The sequence below is a fragment of the Pseudonaja textilis genome, chromosome 10, assembly GCF_049901715.1.
Source record: "Pseudonaja textilis isolate UNSWEBS1 chromosome 10, rPseTex1.2, whole genome shotgun sequence".
In the NCBI taxonomy this organism is placed as follows: domain Eukaryota; kingdom Metazoa; phylum Chordata; class Lepidosauria; order Squamata; family Elapidae; genus Pseudonaja; species Pseudonaja textilis.
In genome coordinates, this window is record NC_141999.1 from 16,405,262 (window position 1) to 16,432,503 (window position 27,242).

A 27,242-nucleotide genomic window follows, 5' to 3' on the forward strand; every position below is an offset into this window, starting at 1 on the left:
CAACAAAGATGACCCAATAGAAGAGACTATTTGTAGCTCAAGGTTGGGCTGTGGGGCCCTTGGTGCTCTCTGAGCTTGATTGTGTTTTCTTGGAGACATTTCATTATCCAACTAGGTAACGTTATCAGTGCTCATTTTGAGTAATGAAATGATTGCAAGAAAACAACCAAACTCAGAGAGCACCAAGGACCCCACAACACAATAGCGTGCCATACTCAAAACAAAACAAAAAAACAAACACTAGGAGTTTTTGTAAAAAAAATTAGGAAGATTTATTTTTTTTGCTTTCTAAGCCAAATCCATGTAAAACGAACTTACCTTAATTACTAACAGCTATCTTACAAGAACTCTAAACCATAGGAAGAAAGTTAACCAAAACCTCATATGTACCTAAAATGCTCCAACTTGAGAAAGACTCAGTTTATTTTCCGAGTAGTGTGAACACTACTCTGGTGGGCCTGAACTGGGCTGGCAAATCAACAGCAGCATTTCAAATGATGGATGTATCTTTGAAGGGCTTCTCTGTTGGGTCACATGATTTCCAACTTCTGGATTAAGCCCTCCAACTGGTAGTGGTACAGAACACAATTCCACTTGCTTGTAACAGCCCGTGCCAAGGGTTCTCTGATCCCACCACACCGTTTCTAGCATTGGCATCTTCACATAGGAGGTGTCTGTTGTGCTGTTGCCGCAGGGGTCGCTTGGCGAGGAAGAGTGTACATCGCACCGAGAAACTGGTCTGCAATACGGCCAGCTTCTCTCAGGCCACTTAGCAGCGCTCCATGAACTGTCGCTGGGTAGTTACGAATTGTATGTTCTCCGGCAAAGAAGAGACGAGGAATTGGCTGGGGAAAGAAAGAGCAATGACGTGAGACCTTCTGAGGAAGGTAATGGGCCCCTGGTAAAATAAGGATGGTCCGGGAGTCAGCTGTGTTTTTAGTGAGGTCCCCGGAAATGGAAACTGGATGGGAGGATAATTTGTAAATTTTGCTGAAGCAGCAATAAGAATTGCGAAAATGTGATAAGCATTTATTTCGCAGATGAAGAGGGCAAAGGAAAATAACATAATATTCCTCTGATGCAAAAACAAGAATTTAAATTTAGCAAACAATAATGGTGAACCTCAAAACATGTTCAGATCAGAAACTTTTTAAAGCATGGACGGAAGGATTTGCTCAGTGGTGTAGGGACTCGTATCTGGCTTCCAAACCAAGTAACAAACATCAACCTCCACAGGCGGTCCATCTTCTTCCTTCTGGAATTTACCCACAGCCCTACACCAAAGCCTTAAATTCTACATCAGTCTAGCCCAGGGTTTTTCAACTTTGGCAGCTTGAAGATGCGTGGACTTCAATTTCCAGAATTCTACAGCCAGCATGCTGGCTGGAAAATTCCGGAAGCTGAAGTCACCAAGGCTTAGAAACACTGGTCTAGCTGCTTTATGTCTTTGAGAGTTATAAATCATAAAAGCTGATGCCTGTTAATAAAATTTTGTTAGCTGGAAAAGATGCCACCAAACACCTGATTTTTCTGCCATCACAGACTAACACAGCACTCTTACAGAAATGTGAGTACATCTGTTTCTTTGTTCCCACATGGAACTCCTTAATGCCTGAGTTCATTCAGTCCCCCCGACTGAAAATGGGTTAACAAAATACAGTTGCAATACATATATAAAATAACACAGTTGTTTAGCGGATGGCCTGATCCGCACAGTATAAGTCAATGGCTGTTTTCCCCAGCACACAAATTACCCAATTCACCATCTTCTAGTTGAGTGTGTTGTGAGAATTGGGTTGATATAGTTACAGACCAGGGTCCAGGTGACTTCTATGGACAACGCGACACTAAGTTTGGCTGCATGATTAGATCAATCAAAAGTTGTTATGGCTGGAAGAGGGGGAAGCTGATCCAAGGAATCAAGAAAACAGTACGGGTAGTTCTTGAATTACAACCCTTCATTTAGTGACCATTCAAAGTTACAAAAGCACTCAAAAAAGTGACCTATAGTTGTTTTTTCACATGATGGTTGCCAGCATTCCCATCATATCTGGACCCTTGGAACTGGCATGTATTTATAACAGTTACACTGTCTTAGGGTCATGTGATCAACATGTGACCTTCCCAGTTGGTTACCGAAAAGCAAAATCAATGGAGGAAACCAGATTTGCTTAACGTCCACATGATTCACTAACAATTGCAGTGACTTACTTAACTATGTCATAAAATGGGGAAAACTCACTGAAGTGGCCAATAAATTTGATAAATAAAATGAACAGCTGCCTTGTTTGGAAATAGAAATTTTGGACTCAATTGTGGTCCTAAGTTGAGGACTATGTAGACTCTCTTGAAGAGAAACTGAGGTTAAACCATGAAGGCAACTTCACCCCCCACCCATGGCAACTATTAGCCATGTAAAGAAGCAAACCTGCACCTGTTTCAAATAGGTAAAACACATCATTGGAAGTGCCAGAATTAAGCCCAAGTCGCTGGGTTCCTTATGCTAGTCACATCCTAGCAACATATGGTTAAACTTGGCTGTTTTTCAAAAGGACGTTTTAGATTTACCTGGGGAGCTCCTGGAATGGCTGGTCCAGGAGTAATTGGCTGAGCCATCAAATCATAATCATTTCCTGAAGAACCAGCTGCTACATAGGAATAAGAGCCTCGGGCCCACGGATCAGCCCGCCATCGAGATACCACCGTCTCTTTGGGCTGAGAAAGAAGCAGAAGAGAAATTCAATGGGAACACGGCCGAAGTAAGGTTTTTATGAAGTCTTGGGGATAAGGGTTGGGCGAGAATGTATGAAGAGGCAAATCAAGCTTATAACAAAAGTTGTCTTGCAAGCAGCAAAAACCTGAAAAGTTCTGAGGTGCCTTGCAGAAAAGGTTTAAGATTCCTTAACATCCAAGAGAGAACAAGCAACAGGTAGATTGCTGTCATCTCACCTCCTTCACAAAGAATGCAAAATGGAAAGAGACTGTTGCCTCATCATGGGCTATTAGTGCAAGAGGAAAGTGAAAAATCCTAAGACCTCAAAACTGATCAGATTAACAACATACAGCAATGAGAATGGCATTAAACCATTTAAAATATGGAGTATTCAGCAACCACAATTTTTCTTTAAATCAATAAAAGATGAAGCAGAGAAGGGAATTTCCAGCCTTTTCTAATACAGCAAGTTTAAAAAACAGCCCATTTCTAGTTTGGTAGATTTGCTTCACAAAGGGTATTTCTTGAACGGAAGCTGCAAGGCTTTTTACTATGATGGATAGACAGGAAACCATGCAGGCAAAAGGCTTCTAGACTATGCATCACACAAAACGTCCAGCATTAGAAAGGACAGGATACCTGTGGGACAGCACTGCTGCCAAAAATACCCTTGAGGATAGCAAGGCAGCGTCCAACGATGACATCATCGCTGATGTTCTCCATAATTCCTGCCGCTTCTCCTGCCACCAAAGCCAGAAGGATCGGTGCTGTTTAGGGAAACAAGTTTATGGGGCATTAACAGACAGAAAGTCCAAGAAATGTTAACTCCACCCACCTTGTGAATGTTTGCAAACAGCCTAGAAATGAAACAGATTTCCTAGCCATGTAAAATGGTTGAAATTAAGGTGGTCTTACAATGATGCTGAATAGGCTAATGATTTGAAAACAGCTAAACTTTGAGCTATTCTGTTCAACCAGATCTGTCCAAAAAAGAAAGGTTTAAGAAAAGCTCTCAGAAAGTGCATGCTGAAACACTGGCTGACATCGGTGTTCCCAGTTATGGAGGGTCAGGAGCCAATGAGAGTTATTCAGGGATCAAGGAACCATTTTTTCACTTAATATAGTGCTGTTTCTTTCCTTTGAGGCTCATGCAACCTCAAGATCTCCACAGCATGTCCTCAATTTACTGCCACTTCTAACTTTTCCAGGTTTGCAGGCTCCACAGTTCTTAAAATGAAGCCCAACAACCTTGTACTCAATCTTTAAACTTTACTCAGTGTTTAATATTTTATGTACTTTGAGCACTTAGTTTGCAATCCCGGTATATGACCTTACGTATTCAGGGATTCCATGCTTGTTGGAACATGAGAGTGTTACACGCCTTCACACAACTACCTTTGTAAAGATTCCAAAACAGGAAAAGCTCCCCTCTGCTCGCCGTTGTACTGCCGACATGACCAAATAAATTCACACTCGGATCCCAAAAAACACGATCAAAACACAGAACAACCTATTAAGCAAAGGAGGAAAACATTAATGCCAGTTAAAGTATTCCTCATAGTTTAACGGCAGATGACAGAACTTCAAAAAAAGGTATGTCTTTTTTATTCTTGCAGGAAATATTTCAGGTATTGATAAAGGGCTATTTTGCCTTTTTCACAGAGTAAGGCCACAGGCACAATCACGCTGACTGTCCACGGTGAGCTGACCAGTTATGCTAAATAAACAGTCTTTGTGCTTTTCACGTTACCTTGTTAAGGTTTCCAAATCCCATTCGCTGTACAGCTGATGTCTTCCACTCCGGGAGAGGAGGAACAAATTGGACTGCTGGAGGCTGCTGCTTTAGCACTCCCAAGGGAAGGGTACACAACACAGCGTCACACTTATAAATAAAAGTCTGACTAGTGGAACGGGTATTGACAGCGATCACTTCACATCCTAGTGAAAGAATGCAAAGAAAAGAAACTGTCATGTTAGGAAATGATGAAGGGAGAATAAATGGCTGAATTAAGTGCCTAAGTGGTTCTCTGTTTTCAATTCACTGGTTCTAAAAAATTAAATGGTTTCGAATTCTACCAGATCTCAATGCCTTGATTCCACTCTAGAGTTCTTTTAGTTGACAATTTTTCCATGTGACTTGGACAATACAACACTGTGGCACTGCAGAGATTTAAACCTGATTTGACTTCCTTGTTTCAGCCAAAAATGCCTGTCCCACTGGAACCAGATTATCCTTGTCTAAAACCACTTCAGAAGTTTTATTATTTTCTACTAATTTTTCTCCTACTTTCTACTAAGCTTTCTATGCCAATCAAGTGCATCATATTTTACCTGTTCATCTTGACTTCCTGTGCAAATGAGTTGCCTATTTCACACTTCTTACTTTTTGCTTATTGGTTCACCATAAATATGAATACTTTGGTGCTATTAAAACATTAATTTTGCATCCATACTTGCATCCACTATCTGACCGTTCTCTTTGTTGCATTCATTTATTTTGGGAGATCCATGGGCAAAACAGGTTTGTATATCAGTTTTGCAACCATAGAAAATAAAACCTCCAAGCGCTGACAAATTGTGTGTGCCTGAAGACAACACCAGAAGAGGCATTTGAGTAGGATAATCAGAGACAACTCTTAGGTTTTGCTTACCTGAAGCAGTATAGCGAACCTGCCGAACGGCTGTGTTCAGTTTGATATCTAATCCTTCTGCCAGAGCCACAGGTACACAAGAATAGCCATTCCTCACAGTCAGGTGACTGCCTGTGAATTCAAAATCATCATCCTGAAATGGAAGCGGGGAGGGAGGAGATTTAGAAAACTCATCAGCACAAAACATTTGTAACAGTAAGTTAACCTAAAAGTCAGTAATTTCTCCCTCATATTGTTCCATGTTTTCTAAGGGTAAATGGAATGAGTAATTTCCATGGGTGACAGGCCAAAAGGATACTGCTTGAATATAGGCAGGCAATAGGAAAAGAAATTCATCTATCTGTTGTTACACAAAGTCCAGATCAATCTTTCTCCAACCTTGAATCTCTTAATATTCAGAAATTGTGGGAACTGCCCAATTAAATCCCTCCCCCCCCCCCCCCTAGTTTTCCATCATTAAGAGCATAGTCGTTCCTGTTTTGGCAAACAAGAGAGTGATTCTAATTGTCTTCTCTTCCCCTCCATGTCCCTTTTAAATTTTATACTCCCCTGTAAAAATTCAGAAGTATTTATCAAGTAAATTATAATATTTATCACTTGATGTTTTTTCTGAATAATTCTGGTGCCCCTAATTTGAATTTGCTGATGGATAATAGCTCTGTTGGGCTAGGGACAATGGCTCTTCAGGCCAGTTACATCTATTGTTTAAAAGTTATCATAGTATTTATTTTTCCATTTTTTCTTTTGGATTGCTTGTGCAAGATCAGTGCAACTTAGGCATCACACGTAGACTCGTAACTGAGTTTTCTGAATTTTAGCTTTAGTCTTGTTACTAGCTGTATCATTTGTACACTTCAACGGAAAAGAATGCTTCAATTCCCCCGACATTGGTGTTTATTCATTCAGACCCATTGAAATTTTAGTATGGAGGGAAAAAAAGAATAGTTACCTGGTCCCAGTGCTTCAGTGACAAAGTGGAAAGTGGTGTGGCATTTGCAAATTCAAGATTTGCAAAATGCCAATCGAGAATCTGCCTGTCCCTTGATGATAAATACACATCGCTGCACATTTTTGAGAGGAAATAAAAGAAAACACTGAGTATATGCTCTTATTTTCCTTCCTTAAACGTCTAACAGTTTTACTTAAATTTCCTGCACCAAAAGCTGGTCTAAAAAAACATTATTAATTATTCTGCAAGGAAATAAAGAGATTAATTTGTAGGTCATAAATGAGAGGATTGCCCATAAAATGGTTATGTAACTGTGAATAATTATTAAAACAAGGCAACTGCTAAAGGAGGGCCACTTACATTAAAAACTTCTTATTCTTTATGAATTTGTATGAATAATACTGGCAAGAAATCGGAGTCCTGGATTAGTTCTTCATTGCTATTCCCTAGCAAGCTGACCATGTAAGAGAAAATGTTACAGGACAAGGGAGTTCCCACATGAGATGAAAATCCATTTTTAAAATCTAATTCATTGCATTTGAATTGAAGTGCAAACTTTCTCTTCAAAGGAATCTGCAACTCTTCTGATTGCATTTATTGGCGTAATTGAACGTACTTGTAGATTAAACACCAGTGTAGTCTCCCTTTGCAATTAGTTCATTGATCTATTTGACCATCAACATAAAACATCCAGTCTTTTTCCTAAGATTTACCTTGGAGGATTTGCTTCTAGTTCCTGGAGCTTCTCTTCCAGTTTTACTTGTGTTTCAGCTAACTCATCATACTCCTAATCACAACATAAGGACAGAAATATGTAGATGATTACTAAAGGCAATATTTGTAGAAATTGTTTATTAAGTGTACAGAATAGCTTAAATTAGACATTTCAATAATAGCCAATGAGACCCATTAATTCATACCTTACAAAGAGCAGTAAGATCTCTGTGCTTGCTCTTCACAAGGAATTCTGCCGTAATATCTCGAGGTGGTTTTACTTCTGAAGCTTCTTTGTATTGTTGGTGAAGCTCTTTTATTTTCTCTTTCAAGTTTACCATCTGTAACAGGGAGGAAAAAGATAACGTTTTAAAAATGTAAATCTTAAGATTTTTAACTGAAGCAAATAAAAGCTGAAGAAGCAGAATCATTTACTTACTGAAGCCCATTTTTAATGCACTGGTTAATCTGCACTCACAAATACTAGGAATGTGTAAACTTCAAAGATGATTTCAAAGAAAGTACTTTGGATTTTGCACAAGTATAGGCACAACACCTTCTGGCAATTTTTAAAAGTAACCTAACTTTGGAGTTCCATGAAAAAAGTGGTGGCTTTTTTTATAATTTTAAGGAGTTGGCTTTATAATAAGCCAACTCCTTAAAAGCAAGTCAACTTTTTTCAAAGTCATGCGTTAAAAGCAATGCTAACCTTGTTAAGGAGATCTTTAAGTTCTTCCTGAGTTTTCACTATCTTCTTCCAATGTTCTATCTGTTCATCCTTGACATGTTTCTCCTGTAATCTATGGAAAGGAAAGAAGTCAGCAACTACCACAGACCTTTAGCAAAGATGCTGCTATAGTTCAGTGAGGAAAACTACACTGCAACATTTTCCCATGCCAATTCTCTCCAGAGCGTGCAAGATATTTGATATTCAATTTTCTCAAGGTAGAAAAAAAGTGCAATAAAATGAAACAGAGGAAGCCAATGAACTATGAATGCATAAAAAAGGAGGAATTTGAAGCTGTTATCAGGATCTAGGCCATAATGTGCTATGTGTAAGACTGCTAATGCACAATGGCGCCATCACAACATGGATGCAAACTTTGAGACTTAACACCTGGCACATCCCTTGAGGTGACATTTAGCTTTACTTACTGTATGACCACTTCCAGGGCCTGGCCAAGAGAAACAGGCTTGTTGTTGAGGACATTGAAGTCCAGTTGGTGACTGAGGTATGAGGTAGCTTCTAGCAAACGGTTGAACTCCTGCTCTACCATTTCATCTTTTTCCTTTGGAACCTGTGGGTTAGCAAGAGGAAGTAAACAGGTGCAGATAGTTCAAAATGGAGAAGTTAAACCAAGCCCTTAGCCTAAAAGTACATTTTCCATGTAATGAGCATTTCAAACCCTTCCAGAAACCTATTCTGAGTACTCATTCAGCAGAGAAGGAATGACTAATTTTACATTTTATGACTAAATCACTGAGGTTCAGAAAGTTATTATGGCCCAGCCATTTCCAACATCAGACTTAATGTATCAGCTCCTGAAATGCATGTGATGTGAGAACATTTCATTCAAACTTAAACATTATTAGGGAAAATATTTTCTCTTTGCATGCTACTTGGAAATTTAGGGAGGAGTGTTTAATACTGGAAATCAACTTGGCAAAGACTCTTACGTCCAGTCAACAGATCACAGTATTTTCAACTAAATCATTTCCTCAAAATTGCTTTCCAAGAATAACTAGACTTACCGCTTGTCCATTGGCTTCATAAAGTGGACATTTTTGTTTTATTTTGGCCAGCTCCATGTTTACTTGCTTGCTTACTACGGCCATTGGATTTCCACCTGCAAATATTTTATACAGAGAAAAAAAAACCCATAAATTTAACAAAACAAGGGCTCAAAATCTGGAAGTACCTAGAGCTATAATGATCAAAGCCAGGCATTTAATCAAAAGCTAGATAATATGTATGTGGTCTACTGGGCACGAAAGGGCATTATTCATTTCTTCCTTAGGCTTTTTTGCACATTTTGTTTCCTTTAAGAGAATGGACTAATTTAATCTTTCCTAAACCAGCACATTCCAGGCATGCTAACTTACAACGCTTAGCATCCCAGCCACAATGGCCAATGGTAGCTGAACTCTGACAAACGCAAAGACAGTGGGGTTGTAGAAAACATGTGCTAAGCTGTAGTACATTCTCAGTTTTATTCCAATTAACAGGCCCAAAAGGGGACACTTTGCAACCAAGATGTTCATTTCTTATTGGGAAGATCAACTACTATATAGAACAGATGTGAAAGTGAGAGAGATCTCAGTGCAAAGGACTGAGAAGAAAGAACAAGGAAAGAGAAGATTAGAAAAAGTCAATTTCTAATTCTGTGTGAAAAAAAGCAATACCCAAACCTGGAGATTATATTTTGCAAAAGTATGTGACTGTGTAAATTGAATTCAAATACATTTTCAAGGTAAGACTCACCAAGTCCTGTAACTACCATGGCTCCTAAATCTGCAACGTAGTTTCCTTTGCGAAAAGTAGCAACCCTGCCACCTACACGATCCTTAAAAAAAAAAAAAGCACAATGTTTATGACTGACAACTTCTGGGTCTTCACTATAAACCTATCACTAAGCCCTCTGAAATACTACAAAACGTAGGCAAGGAGAAAGCTTCATACACTATGTGCCATTTTAAGGAAGTCTATTCAGCCTCATTCTTATGCTTCTGTAAAAGATAGGCTTTGCATAAATAAAGGGAACTGGAAATTACATAATTAGTATGCGAAGTGAAGATCTAGGAAGGGGAACGAAGAATCTTAGCCTCTCCCTTATGCATCGTGAGTCCTCCTCGCCGAGATTAATGGAGAAAATTGGCTTATAAGAGTGTACTTTTTACAACGTTGACACACTTCAGCATTGCCCACTCACCCGCGCTTCTAGTAGTGTGACATCCATTCCAAAGCTCTGGAGCTGCCGAGCTGCTGCCAATCCAGAAACTCCAGAACCAATTATTATGACCTTGCCAGTCTTCTTGGCTAGAAACATCAAGAAGTGCTATTATGTTCGGGAGCAAACGAACAGAGAGACAGGCTTTTGACTAAAGGAGTGAATAGGAGCTAAACACATCGTCAGTAAAATGGGGACCCAGATTGTTGGGAACAATATGCTGACTCTGTAAACCGCTTAGAGAGGGCTGTAAAATATACCTAAACAAAGACTGAATTCTCCAGCCTGACAGGCAGCCTGGCATTCTGCTGCTTAGCTGAAGCCTAGGAACTGGACATTGCCCTACTCTTCCCTATTGTCATCTAACCACGTCCTGAATTCCAAAAAGTGATCAACCACACCGCTTGATCTATTGGGATACTATATTTGTTTTGTTATTTTGAGGTGGGAGGTAACTATTGACAGACAAGCGAACCATGTTCAGTGGTTAGAGCTATCAACTCAATAGCCTGTCTTTCTAAACTTCAAACCTTCAGCTATCCATCCTGCATTTGGCTGCAATACAGTCGTCTCATTCTGAGCTAATCATAGGCAAATTTAGCTAGTGTTTTACAGGCAATGGTTTAGCATTTAATATAAGCTGTGTGTCAAACCATGTGCCAGGATTCCGACAGTTACCCCAATTAAATCATGAGTCTTGAGTCAAACTTCAAAAACTTCAAAAGGATTTATTGGGAGTTAACATATCCAGCACTGCCTGGGTGTAGCCGACTCATAATTCACTGTCACCCTTGACCCTGGTTTCCCCCCACCCCCTGGGTGTATCATAATTTATATTCTCCAATGAGACACATCCATAGCAGAGTCATCAATACTAGTTAAAACAAGCATGGCTTAGAAGGATGTGTGAGCCTAACTATGTCCTTGAAAAAAGGAAGAATCTAGAAAAAGTGTTCAGTTTTAGAGCGCTGTCACTTGGCCTTAACTTAAAAGATGAAATGATTTAACTTGAAATTACAAAAAAAATGTTCTTACTTGGTAGGGGCTTCACTCTTTTGTAGATACCAAAATTGATTAAGCCATGCCGTTCCAGGTAGCTATGTACTCGATGGACAAGTACCGTATCACCTACAACAACAAAATATCTTTTAATGGACATTTATTATGGAGAAGGGGAGGGATATTTCTACAGGACTTGACAGTGTCACTCCAGTCTTCGCTTCTAATTACATGTGTGATCCACATTAATAGTTGATACAAAGTCCAACAAATAAGAATTAGAAAGGGTCAGAGGGATTTACTGAGTTAATGAAAAAAGTGTCATAGTAGAACAAACCAAGAAATCCTTTCCCCCCAAAATCTCCACAAGCAAATATTTCATATTTCACCCGTGACTTTTACTTCTTAACACAGCCCTTTTCTCCAGTAACCATGTGTGAAAAGGACATAGGACCCAATCAAGGCGCACTGCAGTGGTTATTATATAAACAATACATACTGAAAAAGATCCTACCAAAGTGAGTCACTCCTGCAAACAAAAGAAATGTGCTGATATTTATACATTTCAGGAAAGGGGGAAAAAGATGCAGGCACAAGTATTCATAATTAGACAATGCTAGCGTACATATTGATAACTAATAGATCTTGGGTTACTTCCTGACTTTCTACTAGCTAATATCACACAGTGTAATTGTCTTACTGAGAAAAAACAGATGAAAAGAAAGAGGCTCAAGCGGCCTGATAAATGTTACAACAGACGGGTGTGAGCCAGTTCTGAGGCAATGGGAAAAAAATTAGGTTTTCATCTGATTTAATTCATCTGAAAACTTACTTTCCCCACACATGCTAGCACAGAGAGGCTAAGTGGCAACATCTGAAAATGACCTGATGATACAGTGAAACCTCAAGAAATAGAGGCGCCCCAAAAGGACTGGGATTAGGGGATTTGTGGTATTTATTTATTTGTTTGTTACATTTGCCACCTATCTCGCCATGGGGGCTATTCTACAATAGCTTACAACAATATTGTATTGCTTACAACAATAAAAAGGAAGAAATGAAAAGAGTGTAAATAGAACAGAAATGAAATTACAGAACAATAGACAATGAAAAAGAACATGAGAATACATCAGTATGAGAGCAAAGACATGGATGGGGGAGAGCAGAGAGCAAGGGGTGGAGAGTGGAGCCTGTCATTAATCCAGCAGCCAGTATATTAGCACCTTTTACTGTTCTTGGATCGTTCCCATAACTAGCAGAAATGGGACAAGTTCCACAAACGTAAGAACCATTCTCTGTAAGTTGAAGTATGAAAAATCTCTTGCTTTGGCACAGAGGTTTTGTAAAACATGGATGAAATACGTGCCATTCTGTACAGAAGGAACAGAAATGGTAGCATGTCACAACCCAAAGCACAAACATCAGTAGGTTAACAGGTAAGAGGCAAAATGGCAGGAGGCAGAGATACAAAGAAAAAGAGGCTGGAATGGAGAGGTGACCATCTGAAGCATCTCTTCAGCTTCAGTGTTTCTGCTGTTATTATTCTGAGCCTTTCGATTCCTACCACCACCAGTCAAGAGCTATCTATCTTTGTCAAAGAACTATCTATGACATACTGAAATCCCCCACACCAGCAACTTACTATTATAGGGTGCTTCTAACTGCTGTAGTGTTGCCTCAAAGGTCAGCTGAATCTTTGGGTTATCCAACCAGAGCTGCAACTATGTTTAATCACACACACAAAATGTTTTCGTCAATATCCAGGCTGACATTAATACAGGTGTTAACAATTTTAAATGTAGACTTTGCATTGCAATTTTACATGCATTAATTTAAGAAAAATTTAAACTATGAGGATCCATTTATACAGGTAGTCCTCGACTTACAACCACAACTGAGCCCAAAATTTCTGTTGCAAAGTGAGACATTTATTAAGTGAGTTTTGACCCATTTTGCAACAGTTAAGTGAATCACTGCAGTTGTTAAGTTAGTACTATGGTTATTAAATGATTCTGGCTTCCCCATTGACCTGGCTTGTCAGAAAGTCGCAAAAAGTGATCACATAACATAGGGACACTGCAACCATCATAAATATGAGACAATTGCCAAATGCCTGGATTTTGATAATGTGGCCATGAGGATGCCACAATGGGCATGTGAAAAACAGCCATGTCACTTTTTTCAGTGCTGTTGTAACTTTGAATAGTCACTAAATGAATTGTTGTAAGTCGAGGACTATCTACATTCTTGTAGAATATTAAAAGTTGAAACAAATTGCTTAAGAATAGTCAAGGTTGTTTCAGGTAGAGGTTGCATGTAGCCCACACTGGCAGAAATTTACTTAGCTTTCAAAAACAGAATAAACCAAATACTCATTGATCTGAACCCAATATCATGCCAGTGGAAGAGTTTAAACAGGCTGTGAGCAAGTTCTTGTGCACAGTTTTGTGATAAATTCATCTCTTCTTTCTCAAAGCAACCGATCAGCAAAGCCATGTATACATTATATAAGCTGGCACCCTAAACTGAAACTGGAAGAAAAACTAAGACAAAAAAGGGAAATACAAACAAGGCACAAGTCCAGGTGGTTAAGAGGAAGTTGTGAGTATCAAAGAAGAAGAAAATATTGGAAGGGGTGAATTTATTTATTTAAACCATCATTAAATAATAGTTAAGCTTACTTGTACCCTTAAAGTCCACAACAATGTGTCCTTATTGTGGAAAATACTTTTACTAAGTTGCTTTTGAGCAACCTATCATGAAACCACATCTTCAGCTAAATTTATATATTTAGTTATACCCCACCTTTATTATTTTAATAAATAATTTGAAGCAGAAAACATACTTAATACTCCTTCCCATTTTCCCCACAACAAGAACCTTCTGAGATAAGTTGGGCTAAGAGAAAATGACTGGCCCAAAGCTGGCTTTCGTGTCTTAAGGCAGGACTAGATCTCACAGCGCCTCAGTTTCTAGCCTACAGCCTTAACCAGTAGACCAAACTCACTCCCTATTATTATTAAATAACAGAACTGCAGGTTTTTCATTTTAAAGTGTTACCAAAACCAAGCAAAATTGCCAGCAGAAAATAATTTCAACTGTGGAAAGAGAGAGAGAACTGAAAATGACTTAAGAGAAGGGGAGTTTTAATGTGTGTGGCTACATTTGTGGAATACATTAGTTACACACTAAAACATGGTTTATGGCTTCTCTTAGCAAGGGGAAATTTCTCAGTATGTGCCGTCACAATTCATATTAAATAAGCTGTTTTATACTGAACAGTTCCAGCCTTCTACATATGAACAGAATAGCAGTGCTAGCAGAATCCAGTAAACACAAAACTACTTTTATGCTTTAGAGATCCAAAAATACCTGGGAAACCTTATCATCCTGGGGAAAAAAGTGTTTTGAGTTTGAAATAATTATCATACCGTTCGGTTTCTGATGTAAAGAAAAACCTTCTGAGTTTGCTGGGGCCCACTGATAATATCTGGAAAACAAGCTGCTTCTTGTGATGTCATTCGGTCGTGTGGAAGCCTGCTCTGGAAAGCTGCGCCTTCCACACCTACAATGAAAGAACAAGCATGTGACAAGTATGCAAAAGTACAGGAAAGAACAAAATCTTGCTATGCACACAGTGCAAAAACTACAGAAATAGGCAGACTCAGATGATATATTTTCTTTGCTCTTTCACAGAAAGAACATCTCTTAATGCACTATTGACAACACACTCAAAACCCATTTCTAAATACTTGTCTTTTTCTTTAAAACTAAATCCTATTTCTCTTTTTTGCAGGGTGCACCTAACCTAGTCTACTTAGAAGCAGGGTTCTTATCTCAGGAAACTTATTAAAAAGCTTGAGACTTCAGCATACAGTCTAGTCTTAGACATCTTTAGTCAAATGTACTACTGAGCTTCCGTGTAGACATGGCAATCTTAATGAAGCATTTGTATACCAAGTCAAACATCCATCAGGATCCTAATAAGTGAGGAGGCTTGCCAAAAGCAGTCAATACTTCACAAAGGCATTCTTTTTGGGTGCAGGCCTTAAAATGGAAATTATAAATAAGTATAAACAAAAGTACAGGTAGTCCTTGATTTACAACAGTTTATTTAGTGACCATTCAAAGTTACAACGGCACAGAAAAAAGTGACTTATGATTGCTTTTCACACTTGTGACTGTTGCAGCATCCCCGTGGTCATGTGATCAAAATTCAGTCTTGGGGTAAGTGGCTCATATTTATGATGATTGCTGGTTCCTAGGGTCACGTGATCCCATTGTGACCTTCTGACAAGCAAAGTCAACAAGGAAGACAGTCACTTCACAATCGCGTCACTAGCTTAATAACTGCAGTGATTCACTTAATAACTGTGGCAAGAAAGGTCATAAAGTGGAACAAAATTTATTTAACCAATATCTCATTTAGCATCAGAAATTTTGAGCTCGATTGTGGTGGTAAGTTGAAGACTACCTGTAGATCAGGTACAGGTAGTCTACCTGTACCCTTGAGGTTCTCAATAGGTTATGTTTTTATTGATTTAAAGGTGGAAGCTGTCAGCTCTATTAACCGATGCTTTATTTTTTTTAGCATGAGATTGCACGAAAATATATTTATGCTGTCCCAATGTGGCACTGTTTATTTTCTTTCCCCTTCAGTTCCCATCTACAAGGGGTAGAACAAACATTCTTTCCTTTTTTAAATTCTAGATTCATTTTTTTAGTTTTTATTTTGTCCTCTCAAAAGTTAGCCAGTAACCCTGATTCAGTTTCTTTTTTATGCTAATGATAAGGCTGTCTGGCTCGAAATAAGACTTTCCAAGCATTTGCTTCCTATTATATAATGAGATTGCTATGACAAAACAAAAGCTGCTTCCTGAAAAATGCCAAGCGTGTGCCATTCCTCTTGGGAAATTAATGAATTTTCTATTGAAAAATTACTTGGACACTTTCTTTCAATCCTCAACAATTTGGGAAGAAGAACCTTTTCTTTCCAGGTCCACAAACTTGAAAACATAAGCTTGTATTATGATACTCTAATGGCACCAATTATGCACCCGCTGCAATAAAAACTTCTAGAGGAAGTGTAATCAGCCATTCATTATTAGGCCCACAGATTTGTAATTATGCTGATTCCAGCTTTAGAAAATTAGCCCATTATAAACTTTCTAACACCTTATTAGAAGTCTTTGTTCCAATATGTTTGTCACATCCGGAGACTGGACTAATATTTCTATAAAAGTTATATATGTGGTGCTACTACTTCCAACGCTACCAAGAAGATGTTTAGCAAGATATGATCAAGACAGGGTCACACAAGCTCCTTGCATGCTATATAAATCAGACTTTCAATCCGCCTTCTAGCTTCTGGGTGAAAAATCCAAGCATATTTTTGGCTACTTCTCTCATTTTTAAATGTGTCCACTAAGCCAAACTATTGAAAAAGAAATATCAGATTTCCAATATCAGATGCCAACATGCCTAATATTTGTTGTTAATTGCGAAGTTGTGTCTGACCCACCATGACCCCATGGACAATGTTCCTCCAGGCCTTCCTGTCCCCTACCATCCCTTGGAGTCCACAAGCTCAATGCCTAATATATAAGCTTGTATATTTTAAATTTTAACCCTTGAGGAATTCTAGCACTTCAGAATGAAAACCACTGATATTTTAGTTGCACTGGAAAAACAGGAGCAAACAGAAGTTATGATTTATGTATCACTAGAAAACAGTTCTGCCTGAGTACTTACTATTGAACATAGGAGGAAATCACACTGAAGCAGCATGTATCTCTGTACAAAATCCTAGTATTATGGATTTTGTGATACCCATTTGTGATACTTGATCTACAACAATAATAAACTCTAATACAGGTCCACAAATGTGTATAATTGCAATTATCATTGCATAAATGGAGACCTGAGATTGCATAAACAGAGGTCTGATTTAATATTACCCCTTATTTATGGTCAGCAACCACTGGGAGAATTAGGGCACTGATGTTTCTCTTCCTGTTGGGATTTTTGCTCTGGGCAAAATATAAATCCTGAATTGCCCTTGGAATGTTTATGCTGCAGTTACAGATTGATTAAATATTCATAACATGTCAAGTGCAAATAAATCTTAAATTTTTAAAAATAAACTATGAGATCCAAATGCAGTTTGGATGGGGTAATGAACATTTTTTATAGAAATAAAATTAGTTTGACACTGGACCAAATCCATGGAGCAATTCATTTAACATTCTGTTCTATAAATTGCTCCTATTCACAAAAGTCTGCCAGCAGCACTTTCAGCTACCTTCAGGAAACACAACTGATATAATGCATATTCTTACAATTATAAGAGCTCTGTATAGTAACAGTATGAATGCAAGAGCTGAATAATTACATAGCATGTAACAATCTGACTGTCGAATGTTATTTTCTATAATTAGCTCTTCTGTAGACAAAAGCTTGAAATTATAAGGTAGAAACTGAAACGTGCATTATATGTATGAATGTAAATCTGTATATTTAAATGTAGTGACATTTACATAATTCTTGGATGTAATATAGATGCAGCTAATTGTACAAACAAAAATAGATTTGTCTGACAAATCATCTTTTGCTAGATGTTGTCCTATAATATGGTTAGCTTTCCCATTTCAACTGAGAGTGACCGCCTAATGGTATTTTCAAGAAAGACAGCTAAATAAAATATCATTACTGTAAATAAGCCACAAGTCATTCAAAGTGTAATTAAGTAATAGCTTAAGTGTATTCTTTTCAAAGGAAATGCAGGCCATAAAATCACACTGAGGTGGACTGAAAGTATGCTGAAAGGAAGATTCAGGGCTTAGCAGGAAGAACCTTTCATCCCTGTCCCTGACACAAATGTATAGTACTTTGAATATAGTAATTGGAAGTTGACGCTCTTGTGGTCCCAATATAAGAATATATTAACCACTGGAATTTTTGCCTTCCCCAAGTTGCCTAGAAAACTATACGAAAGTATATTTCAATTTTTTAAGCTATAAAGGGCCTCCTGAGTAACTGAGCTTGGCTGCAAAATCTAGATATATTGTCTAAGATAATATTTCCCAACTGATGCCACCCAAATGTTCATCACTGGTCTCATCCTTCCTAGCCCCCATCCAAACAGTCATGATGACTGAGGATCATTTCTTACCCAGTGTATCTGGAGGGCATCAGAATTGGGAAATTATTTCAAGGAAGAAGAGATTACAAATAAAAATCACAAATTCAGAACCACTGATAAATAAAATTACTGTAAATTAATTCCAGAACATATATACATACTACCTTCTTGAAATTTAAAAAAAAGACCACCAAAACCCAAATGTTTAATACTAGCACATAAAGACTCATTAGTTGGACCTTATTGTCAGACTTGCCAAGACTCCTTCTTTATTGCAGCATAACAGCACTTAACAGAGCTGTCAGCTCAAAATTTTAAACCCAACCCATATTTTGAAATAATCAGAAGACATGACAAATAAATTTATTTCAAGGTCTATACTTTTATCTCTTCAGCATGTATATCCAAAATAATCACTCACTTACACAGATAAGGCTTCAAAAAATTAAACATATGATAAATTGCTCTGAAAAGCAGACCAAAGACAAATAATCTACACCTTAACCTGGCCACTTCTGTCCTTAGATACAAAAATTCTAGCCTGCATGCATGAACTGGAACTGAGATTATCATTTGTATCAAAAGTTTTCAAAAAGGTTGTCAAAGCAAGAGACTAAGACAGATTTATAATCAATCGCTAAATTAACAGTGTAAACCAAATTAGTAAAAGTGTGGGGTGTCTAGCTAAGGAGTTATTTGTTCTTAAGACTCATATGCAGAATTACAGTATGTAATGGAAAAGGCCTACAGCTCTGAAAGGAGGGAGGGAAACTGCCTTTTAAATTGCATAAACATAAGCCTCTGATTTCCATCATATTCATAGAAGAGCAGAGGGTTGGGAATACTGCCTAAAAATTTCAGAATGCTTTCTTTCCCCAGCTGGGATATAAAGTTTTACTTTCCTTTTTTCAACAGGCAAATGCATGTCCCTTGTACTTCAAATTAAATCTGGGCCCGCCCACCCACACGCACTTGCAAGCATCAATCCCTGATTTGGGGGCTCTTGCTACTAAGTGGCAAGCATCAAACGCCACCCTCACCTGATGCTTGGCAGTCTCCATACCCTCCAGAACTGTCGTCTTGAAGTCCTCCTGCTTGCCCTGTGGAAGGAAAGAGGAGATCTCAGGGACCTTTCTCCATAAGTTCAAGTCATTTGGGGACAGGAAGGCCTGATAGTTGGTGATTCAAGTTTAGAAGTTCACCAACTAATGGAGGGAAAAACATTTTCTGAGAATTCGAAATCCTGAAATCTGAGTCGTGGGTTTCACATACTTTCCAGTCTTCTAATGCTTCATCCTTGTTGTTGGAACCCTTTGTCAGACTCTTATAGGGAAAAGATAGATATACACAGTATTTTCAGGGCACCTGGTGGGTAAATATGCATGAACCAGTGTATTAACAGTTTATGACAAAAGAAATATATATACTTCCCATTATAATTAGGAAGAACATTTAGACGAGTGGTCTAACCAAGGGTTTGAAACACCAAGGATTTTTAAAGTCTTGGTTGGGATGTCCTTGGAAACACATATAATTTAAAGGGCAAGAAATGTGATATATTATTTTATTTTTATTTATTTTATTTAGTCAAACATGTTTATATACTTTTCTTCTTTTCCCATAATCTCTTACTTTCTAAGACTTTGTGCATTTAAATGCTACATAACCTTTACTATTCTACGATTCACATTATATACAATGCTCTGGCACTTATTCAAGCATCACTGAATTATCCTACAGTGTTAAAGCTTTCAGCCTATTCAGTGAAAGAGGCAGGAAGTAAATACACTTGAAGGAAGCCCTGACCTTCCTTCTCCTCTCATTTCCACTTTTCACCAATACCAGGAGAAAACAGGTATCTATATAATGGGGAATACTTCAAGGAATAATTTGTTGAAGCAACTCTGAAGAAGAAATGTTCAGGTTGTTTCAATAAATCAAACTTACTTGCAAAACAGAATATTATTTATTTATATCACATTTTTATTATTTTTATAAATAACTTAACAGATTTTCCTCCCATTTTTCCACAGGCTAAACTGTAAGTATGTCTGGGAAAAAAAACTTGTACTGTTTCTTCTATCGTATATCTCATTTCAGAAGACTTGCAAATATATAGTTATATAATTATCTTTCTGTCCTTTTCTCTCAATTTTTTTATTTCTATAATACACTTTAAAAAAATTCCCATGGAAATACAGTTATATAATTCAGCTATTTATTAGTAGCAGTCTTACACTAGAAGCTCCAGCCCTATAGATAATTTAAGGTCTATCCAGTCTTGTCAGTAGAAGAGAAATTACTGAGACTCAAGCACAACAAATTATCACGGCATCCTTGATAAATAGAACAAACTTATCAGGACTCAGCCAGTGATTATGGTCCAGCCAGAACACAATACAACCTCACCCATTTTTGCTGAGTTAAGGGCTATAGAGCAACACTGTTAGCAATAGTTAGCAACTGTCTTACATTAAATATACCACACTGTACTGTGTTAATTCATTTTATCTTGTTATACTAAGCAAAAAATATATGCTTTCCAGAAACCCATGGCATGTTCAACAGAAGAATTGTTTGTACTTGAACTGTTAATTTCTTTCCCTTTTCAGGAAGCAGAGGCACAATTGGATAAAATAAAAAGGAGGTTTTTTCCACCTGCAACAAGTTGGGTTTCAACAAGAAGCACCAACTTTCTTACCGCCGCTTTAAAAAACGCAAATGGAAACAAAAAGCTGTAATATATTCCTTTTGCCATAAGGCCAAAAACCAGAAAAATATAATTTCCCTCTTGTGCCATTAGCTTTCTGTTTCCTCATTAGCAGTAAGGAAATTGGGTGGGTGGGGAGGGGAATCCTAACTCAGAGTAAAATAATTTTAAAGAACACATAACCAGCAACAGCCTCTTTACTAAGGGAGAATTAAGAAAAGCTTTTTTCAAAATTTGCCTTATTTTGAAGAAAGCTTCCCTCAATTCTTCCCAAAATTTCCTTTCATCTGCAAAATGAAGCAACCTATATGGGATGAAACACTTTTTCATCTGAAGATACAGGGGAAGTAAAGATGTTATACAAAAATGAATTGCTTACTGAAGCTCATCTTGTGTCCTATTAAAAAGTCACCCTTCATGTAGCTATTAAACAGGAGTTGCGGTACAGAAGGGGGACCTAATGTTAGACAACGGACATAGAAGAAAACAGAAATGAATGTTATAATATCTAAAAGAGGGGATGCAATAAGGCATGAGGTTTTTTTAACATTATGTTCCTTTAATGCACACCATGCAGTGCTACAGTAGGGACAATGCAAGCAAAGAAACGTGTACGAAAGAGGGGTTGCACAATTAACAGTACTACAAAAGAAGAAAAACCTGAGGGAATGGCTAAGATCTGGAAGGACGTGGTTGTACAACAGCAAGGTTCTAATTATCAACAGACATGGAATTATTTAGTGGATAGATATGACACAGCTAGGAATTCGCCAGCCCTCTAAATGTAGATAACTGTACAATCAGGATGGCCAGTAGTGAAGGATGATGAGAGTTGTAGAAATTCTCAATCTTGATAAACCCTTTCTGTTGTAGAAAAACAAATTAGTAGATAATCTGTACTGTAGGAAAATTTATACTTCCTCCAAACAAAAACATTAGCATATATCAATTTTCCCTTCATAGCTTATAGCAACCTCAGTAAAACTTAAAGCTGTATGATTACTGTATAAATAAGAATTAGAGTACAGTGTAAATTGAACTAAAACATATTTTTTAAATATGACAATGATTATTTAATTGCTTAACAGATAATGTATAGAGATGCATGCTAGAACACTCCAAACCTCTTTTTAAATAATTTTTGTACTGTGCCTTTTGCCCGTGTTTTTCCTTGTAAGACAATTTTAGGTACAGTTTATCCTCAGGAATGTGTATTCTCAAGATTGTGAATTTGAATTATACACGTACTGATTCTTTGTAAACCACTTGCAGATGAATTCTAAAAAAAAAACATAATCCATTCTGTATTTTGGGGTAAATGGCGTGTAAAGTGCCTTCTTTTGCTGTTGAGGGCAATGCTCAAACTGTGTTTTTGCATGGTATTCACACTACTTAACTCACAACTAGAACCACTGCATTTGAACTCGGCTCTCTCTTCCTACATTTCTACATGCTGTTATTTTCATTCTCAAAAAAATACATTCAAAAGAGTAGTCTTTTGTGTTGTGCAGTTCATAATCTCTCTGATGTTTACCGCAAGATATTTGAAAATAATTCATCCTATTTCATTTTGCATTCCTTTTCTATGGCAAGATTATTAAAACAGCATTCTTTAGTGTAGCTCTACCACCACTTTCCTTCTTTGCTGAAAAAAATGAAAAAGTAGTAGAATCTTTTTCTCTGAACCAGTGTTCATGTGCAGGAAGAGATCATGAAATATTTATAGATCTAGAGATATATTCAAAGCTGTTGAATTTCTTTTAATTGAAAGGTTTCTTCTTATTTGTTGCAATAAAAAAAAATTACAGAAATGCAATTGGGGGATTGTAACATGTTTTATTCAGATATTCTGGTACAATTTTCTGAACAATTCAAAAGCAGATTTTTGCTACGAAAAAATAACTAATCCGATCCTTGCTGTCCCACCAATCTGTAAAACAATTAAGTCTTACGTGAAGAGACAAATGTGCTTGATGATGCACTTTAAATAAAATTACCCAATATAAAGACCAGTGAAAATAGTTTATACCCGTTAAGATTGATAAGTATCTAGTTACTAGCTATAAAAATGAAGAGTTTAATCGTCTTCTTCTAAAGATTCAAAAGAAAACAACCAGGACTCTTTCTAAACCTTGTACTAAACTCGTAAATGACAAAAAAAGAAAAGAAAAAAGGAGGTATATGATTGTAAGAATGGATCTGAGGAAAGTAATAGAAATTTTCCACAAGTGAAAATAAAACCTGACTTTGCAGTGGTTAGGGCATTGGATTAGCACCAGAGAAATCCACATTCAAATCCACTAATTGCCATAAAGGGTTTCTGGGTGAATTTGGACTGGTCACAGCCTCCCAACCTACCTCACAGGAGTGTTGCTATGGGAAAAAGGAGAGGAGAAAATACTATGCACACTGCCCTGAGTTCTAGAACAAAAGGCAAGCAATCAATGAAACAAATACTTGGGATCTGGAAAAGGAACACACATGCTGACAAAATTAGAAAGATATAATTATACTGATGTACCATAAACAAACTGACAGTAGAAATAGATTGAAAATAAATGCTAAAGAATGAATAAAGATAAAAACTAGATACCTTGTAGCCTTGAAATTGAAGCCAGTGTACTGTTTTGCTAATTCTGCAGTCAATAGAATTTTTTTTTCAAAAAAATAAGATTATGACAAAGTAGTAAGGCACTAGATGCACTGTAATCAAAACATTTTTCAAAGACCAAAATTGAAATTCCTAATTAATGAAATTTAAATTAAATTGTCAATGAAAGTTTCCTATTAGCAGAAACTTATTTGTTTATGAAATTATTGTGCCTTTTATCTCCAGGTAAAGAAGTGAATTCTGTGATTCATACAGTCATATATTAGCAAATACATCTAATGTTAAATCCTTCCTGGATAAGCAATTTGGAGATACATTTGTACCTTCAAAATATTCAGTTTTAACTATGTATTCCCTCTTGCTCTCTGAAATAGCTACATACGTAACACGGAATACAAAGAACATGGATGACAATAAGACAGATCTGGAGTTACTGATAGATCTCTGGTAGGTTTGGAACAGATCAGCAGGAACCCCAATTAGTTCCCAATAGCCTGCCCTATATTACACACTGAAATAAGGAGCTTGGGTGACCCTGAAATGAATGTTTATATGAGAAGACTGTATTTATCTACCACCCACATAAGTGCATGTGATAACTGGATTTTTATTTCTACTATCTTTATAATTGCACTCCTATCAATTGGCAAATGTTATTGTCTTTCTGCAATAGAGGAAAACGTTCCCAGCACTTAAGTATTAAACAGAAAAAGGATACAAATGATTTCTGGTATAGAGAACATTGGCAAATATATCTAGCAGCAAAAGCAAAAGCTTGCATTTTTAAATTAAGAATAGCAACACAAATGCCTAGCACAATTCAGCAAATTGAAAGTTAGAGAATAGATATTAGAAATGCTACCAAGCCATGTCTCTTCCACAAATAATATAGTCAAGAAACACAAAACAAATCTTTAACCAACTTATACAACTCCAAATACACTTAAACAAACTGGCTTGTTATCTAATTTTATAAAGTTCATTCATTACTCCAAGTGGATCTATTCAACAATCCAAGAATGGCTAAACCTGGATCTATTCAACTGTCTAAAATCAGACTGTGGTATCTACTAAATTATGCCTTCTCATCTGATACCATCAGAGGTGGTATTCAGCAGGTTCTGACCAGTTCTGGAGAACCTGTAGCGGAAATTTTGAGTGGTTCAGAGAACCAGCAAATACCACCTCTGACTAGAGAGTTTACAGTATCCTTCCCCTGCCACGCCCACAGAACCAGTAGTAAAAAAAATTGAATCCCACCACTTGATGCCATCTTCTTAATTGAAACAATAGGTTTAGAACTTCAACTGCAGGAAAGAGTGCCAGTTACCAACCATGTGCAATCAAGATTAACTGTGTTTTTAAGAAAGGCAGGTGTCAACTCTTTTTCCATAAGGTACGACACATTGTTAACACTATACTGTACATGTAGTTGAACCGTAGCAAAACAAGATGCTAGAAACTTTCCTAGCACGCAGGATGACTCTTTCTCTGAAACAGAAATATCTGGTCATTATTTAATAGAGTGCAGAGGGAAAAAAACTATAAGCAATTCTCACAAAAATTTAACTTGTTTTATTTACAAAAGCAAGACCCTATACAAGTCCTAGTTACAAAACAAGTGAACCATTATATTAAACAATGTCCAATAATTCTATCTTGCTGAGTAACTAAAATACAATAACATGCAGTACTTAAAAGATATAACTGACTATATTTAAAGAGAAAAAAGGAAATGAATAGAAATAACCTTTTTTCTTTGTTTCATATCAAAACCTATGATGAACTCAAGGATGAGGGTGTGCCACTCTGTGCTGTCCTGAAAATAACACAAATATCTCAGGGGTAAAATAACTGTTGCCTTGCTGGATTGGGATCTTCTACTTACCAGATGGTTCTTCTGGCTCACTTTCATTCTCTTCCTCAGGAGGTGGAGGAGGTGGGGGAGGCGGTAGCTTTTTCTCCTTTTCTGCTTTAGCATTTCTTTCCTCTTCAGAGTAATACTCATCTTCAGAAAGATTAGCAAGGCTCTCATCCATTTCTCTGTATTCCACCTATAATTGGAGTTGGCCAGAAGAAATGTTGATGATCAACTAAATTTGCAAATTGTATTGAATAAACTGAACAGGCTTCAAATTAAAGATCCAATACATCATAGAAAAAGTCACAGAGTTATCTGTATAAGATTATCTAACCCTATGATGTATTCTGGAAGAAATTCACGTGGTCGTTACAGATTCCAAAGCCATGGCTTAAGATAAATTATTTCATAATTTGATTATAAATTCAAAACTGTTAAATACCAGTGCTTTTTGATACAGAATTTGATTTAATTCTACAATGATATGCAAATTCAATATTCTCTTCCTAGGAAGAAGAGAAGAATTCTAGAAGCTCCCAAGATTTTCCCCCCTATCCAAATAGTAACATTCTGTAAGGTATTTTGCAAATGGCAAAAAAAAAAGGGGGGGAACATGAGAAGAACAACTGTATCATGACTCTACCCATAAAGAAATTAAGTTAATCCAAGAACTAAAAAAAAAAAAAACACCTACCCCTCTGTCCACCTCTTTAAGAGCTTGGTGCATTAAAGGATTTTAGAATGGGAATATAGCAGCCCGAGGCCCGTTCCCACCTCCAAAAACAAAAAAAGAAAGTCACGAATAGCTTTACAATTTTTACATTGAACAAACTAGTAAACATTTTCTTCCAGTGAAATGTGGTTTATAGGCGTTTGAAAATTTAAACGCAAAATAATCTTTCCACACTAAGCTTTCAATTATCAAGCTTTACTACTGCTACATAATGCTTTGAATCATTTCGATACCAGGAAAATAACACAAACCGGTCTCTGTCTAGGGGGGAAGGCCACTTTCATTTTAAAGCTCTCGATTTGGGACTGAGTGGTTTCTAAGAAATACACTAGGAGGGAAGGTGGCTGCAGACGAAGGGGCTAAGGAAGTCCTCTGCCTGACTCAAGAGGAAACGCCGTTCTCCCGCCCATTTTGCCCACACAACAGCCCTGCCATGCAGGCCTGCCTGAAAGGTCAGGGTGAAGGTCAACCACGTACCACCCATTTTTCCCCCAACCTAATTTTATATTTCGAGCCGGGCAGAGGGATTTAACCGGTCGGGGGGAACTCGCAGGGAAAGGGGCGAGCAGGTCGGCCTGAGGCGACCGTCACCTCCGCTCCGCTCCTCCGGGAGCGCCTCCCTCAGGGGCAGGCTAAGCCCAGGGTGGGGGGGAGATCCTGAACTCGGCGCAGCAACCCACCTTGGCTCGTTTCCGGCGGCTGGTCCTACGGCCCTCGGGGGTCTCGGCGATGCCGGTCGTTTCGGAGCCCACGGCGGGGCCGGCGGGAGGCGGCTCGGATAAAGCCCCGGGCGGCGAGGCACGCGGCGGTTCTTTCTTACGGGGCGTACGCTCCGAGGCGCCGCCGGCCTCCGCCGCTGTGGCGGCGGCCCCCAAAGAAGCGGACAGGGCCGGGGGCGGCGGGGGCGGCGGAGGCGGCGGGGGTGCCGGCGCTTCCGAAGCGCCATCGCTCCCCGCGCCGCTCCCGCCGCCGCTTACCGGGGCCTCCGCGGCGGCCGCTTTCTTGCTCGACGACAGCATCGCCTCAGCCTGAGGGACAAAGGCAATTCCGCTCCGAGGAGGCCAGGCGCGCCGGAAGCTCCGCCCCCCCGCGCGGCGCGGGCTACGTCATCATCCTCGCCCCGCCCGAAGCCGGTTCCTCTCTGGGAGAAACGGTCGAGGAAGCGGGTGGGAGCTGGAGAAACGAGGGTTTTTTGTCTCTTCTCGCGCGCCG

At 38.2% G+C, this 27,242-nt stretch overlaps 1 protein-coding gene across 2 annotated transcripts; it reads right to left on the reverse strand.

Moving 5' to 3' along the window:
• Positions 1–247: 247 nt before the first annotated feature.
• Positions 248–27,113, reverse strand: KDM1A (lysine demethylase 1A). 2 transcript variants are annotated; one of them, XM_026702411.2, is made up of 20 exons: positions 26,711–27,113; positions 25,325–25,490; positions 19,156–19,215; positions 14,406–14,539; positions 12,617–12,695; positions 11,011–11,103; positions 9,958–10,064; positions 9,510–9,591; positions 8,780–8,874; positions 8,183–8,325; positions 7,737–7,827; positions 7,234–7,368; positions 7,027–7,100; positions 6,314–6,425; positions 5,365–5,497; positions 4,464–4,651; positions 4,109–4,223; positions 3,353–3,480; positions 2,569–2,715; positions 248–845 (listed from the first exon to the last, which is right to left on the reverse strand). In XM_026702411.2, exons 1-20 carry the CDS (start codon positions 27,047–27,049, stop codon positions 660–662), a joined length of 2,607 nt encoding a protein of 868 aa, XP_026558196.1. In that variant the 5' UTR covers positions 27,050–27,113; the 3' UTR covers positions 248–659. The 2 variants fall into 2 exon arrangements, with proteins under 2 accessions (XP_026558196.1, XP_087796007.1); XM_087939881.1 differs by lacking the exon at positions 19,156–19,215 and having other exon boundaries at positions 26,711–27,110.
• Positions 27,114–27,242: the final 129 nt, after the last annotated feature.

What these genes read in the sequence shown, in the direction of transcription:
- KDM1A (XM_026702411.2), bottom strand. Translation starts at nt 27,049, where the DNA reads ATGCTGTCGTCGAGCAAGAAAGCGGCCGCCGCGGAGGCCCCGGTAAGC. An exon ending in TCACACTACTAGAAGCGCGG is followed by an intron (nt 9,592 to 9,957) that starts GTGAGTGGGCAA and finishes TTTTTTTTTAAG; the next exon opens with GATCGTGTAGGTGGCAGGGT. An exon ending in GCAGCAGTGCTGTCCCACAG is followed by an intron (nt 2,716 to 3,352) that starts GTATCCTGTCCT and finishes CTTCTTTCTCAG; the next exon opens with CCCAAAGAGACGGTGGTATC.